Raw genomic sequence first — 11,129 nt, forward strand, 5'->3', positions numbered from 1 at the left:
TATTTGGCAGGGTCTTATATATGCTCTAAACAGGAAAACTTGTAACCCCTCCTGCTTCTGCCCAAGTGCTGGGATTACAGGCCTGTGCTCATGCCCGCCTCAGTTTCTTATTTCATGAAGAAAAAACATTTCCTAACATTTAGTTTCACTTGCTTGACCAACAACCCAAAGAGCTCTATGTAGTCAAAATGGGTAAACCACAACAGAGCAAACACAGCATGATACCACAGAGAGTCAACTAAGATCAAGAACTGGTATACTTAGACATTAGGTATGGTAAGTTTTATTTATCTGGTGGAACTTGATGCTCACAGGGCACCATACAACAAATTTTAAAAATACAATATAAAAAAAAATAAAATCAAACAGCCAAAGAAATATCAATTCCATCAGAGGGCAATGCCCAGAGGGAAAAAAACCAAAGTCCAGAGAAAAACCCACCCCTCTGTCCCCTTAAGAACACGAATTCCTCCTGCCTAAGTTTCACCTTAAGAAACACCAAAGTGCTGAAGAAAAGGTCTTTGAGAAGTGTTAAAACTTGACATAGCATCTTTCACAAGGGTTTATCCCAAAATCCTTATTTAATAAGAGCATTTCACAATCCAAACATCTCTGAGCATCTATTTTGGTCCTCATCTTGAGATTGCAGCCTTTAGCATTTTTCCCCTTATCCATTCTCAGATTACCTCCATCAGGAAAATGTCACTTAAGGGGTAAGCGGTCTCCTTTGATCTGTAGTTCTAATGCAAAATTTAATTTATAAATAAAAAGCAAGGAGCTAAACAAACTTAATAATTAATAATACAATAAATTGTTCCCAAGTGGTTTAAAGTCAAATTTTAACTTTGAGAAATATACTCAATTAAAGATTGTAATTACCAAGGGTTATTTGAAATCAACTATACAAAACATTTGAAAGTGCTTAGGTGTGGCTAGAAAATTTCTAAGAACAGGAAAATGGTTTACTACACAATGATAGTCAGACACACACAAGGGATGCAGAAGCTGCCTCTCAGCTAACCTTCCACCAGAGTCTTCCTTGTTAAGTCAGAAGAACAAGCTGCCTAACACTCCTGGAAGTCTGAGCGTGGTAGAGTCACATACCAATCACACTGATGGCAGAATTTGTTTCCTTTTAGAATCCACACAACTACAGAGGGAGACAAAACAGTGATGGCTAGAAAAGTTTTAAAAACAAGAAATTTGGGGCATAAAGTTAAAAAAAAAAAAAAAAAAAAAAAAAAAAAAAAAAAAAAAANAAAAAAAAAAACCAAAAACCTGATTCATTAGTTGTCCCAAACATTAAAATGGCCCCTTAATGCTTGGTCTTCATGAACTGAAGGGCTTATACTCACACTTAAACCAATACAGTATCTGACTGCTACATACAAGCTAAACAAATCTAGGCATGTCTGCATCTTCCATTGCACAGCATCCTGGTACCTCAGGACAGATCATATGCACCTTCACAGCCCCTTCATCAACAGACAGTGGCTAGCATTCAACAGGTGTTCAATAGCTGCTTATAAATGAACTCATTAGAGGCATACCACAAAAGCCCAGACTGTCCTACTACACAAGCATTTCTTAGATAGCTTCACTCCCAACAGGAAGTACACTATTCCGAGTTACAGACAGCTTCTCCACTTTATAAGCACAGGCCAAAGTTGGACAAGGCATAAAATATATCCTTGATGTCTGCTCATAAAGCATTTTGAGAAATCAAGGTGAAAGGTGCTATGTGAGTACAAAATAATACTCAAGACAGTTCAGCCAGAGTGCTACTTTTCTATGGTGCTGGAACGGTTATGCTACACCGAGGGGAGGGGCACCCCAAAGCTACTCTTTTCATCACTAACAAAACAATGGGCTTTTGACAAACAGGCCATCACTATATAGTTTGCGTGCTGCTATGTTCCATAATAAACTAGATGACAGAAGATGAAATTAAGCCACTTATTCTACACAAACCAGTACTTTACCAAAGTTTTGCATTTTACAAGTCATATTCAAAAAACACACACAAATTAGCATTTTGTACACGAATGTTTATTTCTCAATTAAACATTCCCTTTAAACACAAGGAATGAATTCTAAATCTTCATAAAGATGAATAAAAAAATGATATCCCTCCAGTATAGTGTGTATAAGCACTGTCCTTGGTCACTACTGGCATTTACTGTTTAACATCAAAAAACAAAAATTATTTAAAAATCATGCTACTGGATTTCTACCCCTCCACTATGACCAGCTCTACACTGATCGCAATGTTTTACAAGTTTATATCATCAGATCGAAGCAGGTTTAAGGTGTGAAACAGCTGTATTAGACACAAAGTTACAAGATATAGTCAAGTTCGTAACGAATATAGGTGTTCTTCTCATCATTGTAGATTCGTGGGTAGTGTGCTATGAGAGCATCCTGGGAGCCAATGTAGATAGAGTTGTAAATTTTCCAGTACACATCTCTGACTTTCCGAGCTGGGTGAAACAGACCCTAGAATAAATAAAAGGTAGAGTTACTTCTATTTTCTAGGGGAAAATAAATAAATAAACTTTAATACACTATAAGCTATAAATATGATTAGAAATATTTTAGCTGGCACGATGGCACAAACCTTTAATCCTAGCACTCAGAAACAGAAGCAAGTGATCTACTTCAGTGCTGGCCTGGTCTACATAGTAAGTTCCAGGCCAGCCAAGGCTACAGAGTGAGGCCCCCATCTCAAAAAATAAAACAAACAAGTACTCACTTTGAAGAGGGAAGGAAAAAAATCTGGAAACTGAGTAACAAAATTGTGGTGGGTAAACACAAAAATCTAACCTAATCTGTATCTCAATATAGAACGGTCTTCCACATGGCAGCTAGGGAAGGGCTGACTTCAACATATTAAATAATTTGAGCAATCCCCGCATTAAAAAAGTAAATGAATGAATGAATGAATGAATGAATGAATTAAAGAAAAACCCAGCAAAACCCCACATTTAACCTACCTGTAAGCAATACTGTAACATTCTGCATGGTCCAATAGCCACCCTGAGGCCCTCCAGAGCTCCCATAACTGCCTGGATTACATGGGGAGATGTCTCAAACACATTAGGCCACACGTAGTTCAGTAAGTGATTCAGAGAATCTTCACAGCCAAATCCATAAACACCAAGTGACATGTGTTGCACCACTGCACTAGCTGTCTGTCTGTGAACAAGGTCCCTGTAATGGAAGGGAAAGTCTCTTTAAATTAGTCTCATTTTTATATTCACTTGCACATTCGGTACTAATTTCTCTCAGGAGTCAATCTCATTTAAAATTCTGTAACCTTAAATATTTGATAGTTAAGTCACAAGACAAAATTAAATTTGTTCTCAAAACTGGTATTTCATTCAAAAATTCAATTTAGAGGAAAATCTACTAGGTTTTTTAACCTGCACAAATAAGAATTTTTATCTCTAGCAGCATCTGAATTTGTATTCAGGACATATCAATCTACCATTCACACTGAATGCAAACAAAATAGTGTTCATACTTTCTGCCAAAATATTAACAACCTCTCAAAGGCATTAGGAAAAAAATCTGAACTATAACACTACAATTTGCTATCTAACTTATTTAATGATAAAGTTTCGATAAGTTTCCCAACTGAAGTATTCTTTTTAGTAATTTTCAAGTTACTACCTCAACTTGCACACTTTTTAAAAATTTCTTTAGAATTGAAAACAATCTCTAAAGCACAGTATTTTAAAATAAATATAGAAGCAACAAGTATTATGAACTTCAAAATATTATGAACTTGAAAACCTTTCTAAAACAGTTGAGATGACAATAATGAATGAATAGAAAATTACTCTGATCATTAAATTTAGATGAAAATTACAAAAAGATTTGACAGGAGTCTAAATTTTCCAAAAATAAATTTGATATATTTACTGAATATATGAAATTCAAATAATTTTGCAGTACAATATTCAAGAGCCTTTTTTTCTTATGAATAACAGCTCCCATAACAGAAAGTTTTGCCAAATTTTCAATTCTACTATCAGTTTTATTTGTAGTCAGTATATGAAGAGACAAGTCATGTTTTCTTTTCACAAAATTCCATCCATTCAGAACAAAACTTTTAACCTCAAGCCCCACCTTTCAGCAACTGTAATGTTTTGGAATTCCTCACTAAGAAGCAGTCTAAGGGAGAAGCAAGATGATTCACTGCTATTTTGTTTGGTCCCAGAAAGGTAGCCTTGTACAGACTGTGATTACTAATCTGACTACATGACTTACATCTGTACTTCCTAGTACATCACTAAATCTGTTTATAGTGACCTTTATGAAGGTCACTGAGTGATGGGCTAGACCACGGACTGAATCTATACTATGGGCTTCATGCATGACAGAAATGTGCTTTACCAGTGAACTACAACATCCCACCTAACTTTCAAAATGTTGTTGTAAGACAGGGCAGGTACACAGGTTGGCATGGAAATTTTCAATCCTCCTGCATCAGCTCCTGTGGTAGTTGAGATTATAGACTATATTGTGGCTAGTTTAGTTAACACTTGCTGTACACTAAACCAGCTAAAAACTTAAGCAGCCACTTAAACTACTTGAACCTTACTTACACTTTCCTTTGTAATCTTGTTAGGTACAATTAATTTCTGGACCTCAATCTAGAGAATAAAATGTAGGACTATCAGGCACCTCGAAAGTAGTATTGAACTAATAATAGCTACCATCTGAACACTGGAGGGCTGCAGAGGAAAGACTATGACTCTGGCAAGCTATCTTCATCTTCAATATAAGCTTAAGATTAAAAAAAAACCTCAGATCTGCTGAGAATAAAGCTCATTTGTAGAACACTGGCTTAACATGTATATATGGAGCCCTGGAGTTACACACAGTGCTAAATAAAACCAGGCATAGTGGTACATGTCTACAATCCCGACACTCTGGAGGTAGAGGGATGAGAAATAAAGTCATGTTCAGCTATGCAGTAAGTTCAAAGCCACCCTGGGTGACTGAGACCCTGTCTCAAAACAAAACTATTGGCTTCTCTACCATACTGACTAATTCATGTTCACTTTTTTCCCTAATTGTTTTATAAAATAGTAAATCAGTTACTGTATTTCAAAATCTACTTAGCTTAACGCATATGAAAAGATTAACAAGAATAGGGGACCTGGGAGAGAAAATCTGGGTACACCACTATAACAAATATTCAGGTAAGAAATTATACTTATGTGAATAATCCACAGTAATATTTCTTCTTTAACAATACAACATTTAAAGTTATCTTAGTAAACTCTACAATGACGCATAATTGTCCACTATTTTTCTGCATTTCCTTTTAGTCACTTACCTGTCCATTAACGCATCCTCAAGTAAAGGCGTCACAGCATAGATGTAGTCTTTCCCCATTTCACCAATATACTCAAACAAGAAGGAGAGTGATTTTAACACTCCATTTTGCACATTAAGTTCAGGAACTCTGTATTCATTCATTAAGGCAGGGAGTACTGTGAAGGGGGAGCATGTTTCAGCAACAATGGCTATTGCTACAGTCGTACAAACCCTGTTCTGCCTTTCCTGAACTTTGAGGTTGTTTAAAAGTGTAGCCAATACATCGTGAGGGCTAAAAAGAAAGAAGAAATACATCAGCATGTTATCATACTTATGAAATCTGCTCTCAGAAAATACAAAAACCGCAAGGGAATGGATAAAACACACTACTTTCTCATCACTAGGATTATGGTTTTAAAAGGATGTCATTACAACTTCCAAAAATAAAAAAGGCTAAAAAGAAAAAGGTTTAAAAAAAAGCTTCAGGGGAGGGCAACCCCATAGGAAGACCAGCAGTTTCAACAAACCCAGACCCCTGGGAGCTAGCTACAAGAAACTGAGCCACCAACCAGACAGCATACACTATAGCTGGTCGGAGGCCCCACCTGGCACATATATAGCAGAGGTCTGCCTGGTCTAGCCTCAATGAGAAGATGGGCCTAATCCTCAAAACACTTGAGGCCCTGGGGAAGGGGGATGCCTATTTAGGGGATGGGAGGAGAACACCATCTTAGAGGCAAGGGGGAAGAGGAATGGGACAGGGAACTATGGGGGAAACAACCGGAATGTAAATAAAGAAAAATAAGAAAAAGAAAAAAAAAAAACAAAACAGGAAAACGGAGGAAAGCTTCACACAAATAGATTCATCTTAATGTTAATTCAGGTAGATTCTTTTTACTCTTTAAATTGTTTGAAATATAAAGAAATTTGACTGATCTAAATGGCCTCAAGAGCCAGGCAGCCTTATAGATGTAAGACTGTCCCAAAAGTCCGGACTACTAACATATACAATCTGTTCCTCATCCTCCCCATTAGCCCACTCCCATGGTTTTCTTAAGCAGGGTCACCCAGCTTTTACATACTCCTTTGCTAACAGAGACAATGGGGCTAATCAATTTTGCACTGTATCTATTTGCAGAATTTTTTTTGGAAATCACACCACCACAGACACAAACACATTCTATTCCTGAGAAATGAAAAGAGATGTTTATCTATCCTGAAGGGAATGCTACCTAACTCATCAGACTTTTGTATGTTTTTGGAAATTATTTCCTAGTTGTTCTGTTTGCTCTCTACTTCTGTGATAAAAATACTCTAGCCAGAAGAAATGTGGGGAAGAAAGGGTTTATTTCAGCTTCTTCTTTTTTTTTTTTTTTTTTTAAAAAGACTTATTTAAACTCAAATAATGAATAAGTGCTCTATCTGCATGTATACCTGTGTGCCATGGCATCAGATCCCATTACAGATGGTTGTGAATCACCATTTGGTTATTGAGGATGAACTCAGAACCTCTATTAAAAGCAGAGACAGTGTTCTTAACCACTGAAACCATCTCTTCAGTCCCTATTTCAGCTTCTATATCCAGGATATAGTCTATCACGGGGGGGGGGGGGGGGGGAGTCAGGGCAGACAACCAAACAGAAATTGAAGCACAAATCATGTAGGCAGGCATGTTGCTTACTGGCTCACTTGTAGGCTCATGCTCAACCTGCTTTCCTATACAGCCCAAGACCATGTTCTAGGCACATGAATCAATTATCAAGGCAACGTCTCACACACATGGTCACAGGCCCATCTGATCTGTGCACTTCCTTGTCTCCCTAAGGTGACTCTGGGCTGTGTCCAGCTTCCAGCTGAAGCTAATTAGAACACTGGAAAACACACATTGATAGTCTCATTTTTCTACCATTAACTGTTTTCTCGGCTAAGTTCTAACGAAGAAGCAAATAGCCACAAATGAACTCATAAAGCAGATGAATATGTGAATCAGTCTTGGAACAATGCAGTTTTTAAAACATGGAAAGTGAATTCAAAACTGGGCAGTGGTGGCGCACACCTTTAATCCCAGCACATAGGAGGCAGAGGCAGGCAGATTTCTGAATTTGAGGCCAGCCTGGTCTACAGAGTGAGTTCCAGAACAGCCAGAGCTATACAGAGAAACCCTGTCTCGAAAAACCAATATATATATATATATATATATATATATATATATATATATATATATGAATTATATACAAATATTATACTAACATAATAACCTGGGTTCAATTCCCAGTACCCACATGGCAAATGTGCGGCACCTGTTACAATCCCAGTTCTGGGGCTTCTGACACCCTCACATACATAAATGAACATGAAAAACAATAAGGAAAAAAAAATTAAGAAAAAAAAAAAGAAGGGCTGGATGCATGGATCAGAGAATAAGAGCACTGGGCAGGTCTTCCAGAGGCCCTGGGTGTGATTTTCAGCGCCCACATGACAATTACCAACCATCTCTAATTCCAAATTCCAATAGATCTAATACTTTCTTCTGGTTCCTCCCTTCTTCCATCAGTCCTCCCCAACTTTTTTTTTTTTTAATATTAAATCCACCGAGTCGGGCAGTGGTGGCGCACGCCTTTAATCCCAGCACTCAAGAGGCAGAGAGGCAGGTGGATTTCTGAGTTTGAGGCCAGCCTAGTCTACAGAGTGAGTTCCAGGACAGCCAGGGCTATACAGAGAAACCCTGTCTCGAAAAACCAAAAAGAAAAAAGAAAAAACAAAAAACAACAACAACAAAAACACCAATAAATAAATAAATAAATCTATCCATCCACCGAGTTAAAGCTGTACAGTCTGCTCAGTGGTGAAGAGCACTAGCAGCTTTTCCAGAGGACCCAGGTTTGACTCCACCATTCACTTGATGGCTCACAACTATCCATACCTTCAGTTCTAGGGCATCCAACACCTTCAGACCACCAATGCCAGCAGGTATGCACAGGTGTACATACATGCATATATATGCATGCAAAACATTCAACAGACATAAATAAATCTTTGAAAAGAATAAACTGACTAAGTCCAGATAGTGCTACTAGTATGTGCGTGGGTGTAGACGTTTACTGAAGTCTAGGAGTCACATCTCTTAAAACTGAATCCCTAGAGAAGTCACCAATTGCCAATAGCTACCCAGGTAGGGCGAGACTTCAGGAATCCCTCTCCCATCCACTCAGCTAGCTTGGCTGACTTGCTCTTGTCCTTGCAGTCCTTGTGAGTTCATGTGTGCAACTGCAATGTCATGTCCAACCACTGTTCTTCTGCTGAAGATGCCTACTACTTCTGACTTTTACAATCTTACGCCCACTTTTCCAAAATGATCACCAAATCCTGAGGATAAGGGGTATAATGTAATTGCCCACTATTATGTTTAATGGGCATGATAAACTGCACCCTAAATTTTTCATCTTTATACCCATAAATCAGTGCAGTTCTCAACCTTATCAGAAGTTGAGAACCTTCACTTATTTTTGTATGTATGAGTGTTGTCTGCATGTGTTCACTGTCTGCACAGGGGATCAGATCCCTCCGCACTGGAGTTTATAGTCAGGCTGTGTGAGCCGTGGGGGCCGAGATAAACCTGGCTCCTCTGCAACAGTGGCCAGGGCACTTTCCTGCTGAGTCATTTTCCAGCCCCAGAGAAGCTTCATTTTGTTAAGAGCAATTAAAACCAAGGCCCACAATCTGACAATGTGTGGAATACTCATTCCTTAATATTTTAAGCAATATTCCAGCCAGGCATAATGGTACATGTTCTTAATATGTTTTTTATCTCAGCACTGGGAAGGCAGAAACAGGCAGATGTGTGAGTCTGAGGCCAGCCTAGTTATACCAAGTTCCAGGACAGCCAAGATTACATGAATAGACACCCATCTCAAAAAAAAAAAAAAGGCAATATTCTAAAAAGGGGCCAACAAAAACTTGAATGTGACTCTGAAAATACTTTGCTAGGAGAAATTTTAAAGTCTCTGAGTTAAATAAAAAAAATTAAGAAAATATTAAGGTCAGTGGTTAAATAAAACGCTTTTTCTTCAAATGATTAACTATACTATGCCTCCAAAGATATGTCTACATGAAAGTACTTTCCAACACAACGGGCTTATTATAACCTACTCACCCAATAGCCTTTGCGATATAACCAAATGTATTGACGGTAGCTCTTCGAATAGCTTTTTTGTGAGCTTTTAAGAGCTCTAAAAGCTCAAAGCAAATCCTCATCCACTCTCTTGCAGATACATATTCAGCTCCCCTAAATGAAAAAAAAAAGTGCAATTAAATGAATTAACATTTTTGTTAATGTATTTTGATTTTGTTTTGTTTTTGTAGTGTTGGGGATGAAGCCCAGGGCCCATGAATGCCAAATAAGGGTTCTACTACTCTAAGGAGAGTTTACTGCTTGTGGACGTTGTACATCGTGGTGCGGAGCCTAGTGCGCACCACGATGTACAACGTCCACAAGCAGATGTCTGTTCTTTAAAATGGGGGTGAGTCTAGGCAGGAGATCTTTAATTGGTGGTGTCATCTTGTGCATACCTATTTGACAGAAATCAAGGAACTATTAAAACCTGAACTGCAACTTTTCTTTCTTCCTTTTACAGTACAGTAAAATAAGAAGTTATAAGCTACCTGTGGGTAATGGATAAAGGCCCCAGATTCTAATTAGAATTTTTTTAAACTATTAACAGCTTCTTGTTACACTTAGAAATCAAAAAAAATCAGTGAAGTGATTTTNAAAAATGAGGGTTACTCAGTAACAAAAATATCTTATTTGCTTTTGAAATGTTATTTGTACACTGACAATTAAATATGGGGACAGCCTATGTTGTGGTCAAACAACAATATAAGCCAAAGCTAGGTCAGATCAAATCAGTACAGGTCCCTATAACTGAAAAGCAAAGCAGACCCCCAGTCTCTCTGAAATGCAGGGCACATCTGGATGTTTAACCTATGAAGAGAGAAAAAGAGGCATCTAGCAGGGGCTCTTGATCTAACTAGAATTACTAGAAGCTCTGATTCTCCACTGCTTTTCTCACGTTTGTCAGATAAACAATATGGTTTACAACTCTGGCAAACCAGAGAACCACAAGTGGCTAAAAGACTGTTGGCAAGCCATTATCTGTACATCTGGGCTAAAAGGGGATTCTGTGTAAATCCAACAGTTCAAAGCTCTATANTGTGTAATACTTATTCCTTTCCCCAAAGTGGGGAGAACAGTGATTACCAACAGCCAGGTATTATGAACTCTCAGCCTTTTCTAACCCTTGCAGTCCTAACGGAGTTACTTTCAACAGTTTAAATACAATGAGATTTTTGAACCTCGGAATCCTTTTGTTTGCTTCATAATTCATTGAAAAACAGTGACCACACCTCCTGAGATTGTTCTTTGTGTTTTTACTTAAAAGTAAAAGACAAGATAGATAGCCTTTTTTTTTAAAAAAAAACCAAGTCATCTTCTTTGAACTCATAGTATTTAATAAAAAAGTCTCAACTAGTCAAAATACCTTACCATAGAAGAGTGGATAAAGTAAATTTCTAAAACTAAATTTTGCCTTCAGGGTTGCAGTTGCTCCTTCCTCTNATGCTAGATTATTTTTCAGCTGATGTACTAGTTCTATTAGAGCCCTCTCTCCCATAACTCAAAACATTTTGGGCTTTAACTATTTCTGTACTTTACATTTCTGTACTAAATTTCTCCTTTAACATTTTTAAGTAAAATATAGATAATAGTAAGGGAGATTGGTTACATCTGACAATCCTAAAGTGCT

The 11,129-nt window shown here is 37.6% G+C and overlaps 1 protein-coding gene across 1 annotated transcript; it reads right to left on the minus strand.

Annotated features, from left to right (window-relative positions):
* Window positions 1-1,154: 1,154 nt before the first annotated feature.
* Sf3b1 (splicing factor 3b subunit 1) lies at window positions 1,155-9,631 on the minus strand. Its single transcript, XM_029539301.1, has 4 exons — window positions 9,482-9,631; window positions 5,348-5,620; window positions 2,994-3,210; window positions 1,155-2,496 (listed from the first exon to the last, which is right to left on the minus strand). Exons 1-4 carry the CDS (start codon window positions 9,580-9,582, stop codon window positions 2,338-2,340), a joined length of 750 nt encoding a protein of 249 aa, XP_029395161.1. The 5' UTR covers window positions 9,583-9,631; the 3' UTR covers window positions 1,155-2,337.
* Window positions 9,632-11,129: the final 1,498 nt, after the last annotated feature.

The sequence above is a fragment of the Mus pahari genome, chromosome 5 (genome assembly GCF_900095145.1).
Source record: "Mus pahari chromosome 5, PAHARI_EIJ_v1.1, whole genome shotgun sequence".
Taxonomy (NCBI): domain Eukaryota; kingdom Metazoa; phylum Chordata; class Mammalia; order Rodentia; family Muridae; genus Mus; species Mus pahari.

Excerpts from the sequence above, each read along its gene's own strand:
- Sf3b1 (XM_029539301.1), bottom strand. The coding sequence starts at position 9,582 with ATGAGGATTTGCTTTGAGCTTTTAGAGCTCTTAAAAGCTCACAAAAAA. Across the intron at positions 5,621-9,481 it reads TATATCGCAAAGGCTATTGG|CCCTCACGATGTATTGGCTA; the intron begins GTGAGTAGGTTA and ends CTTTCTTTTTAG. Across the intron at positions 3,211-5,347 it reads GAGGATGCGTTAATGGACAG|GGACCTTGTTCACAGACAGA; the intron begins GTAAGTGACTAA and ends CTTCCATTACAG.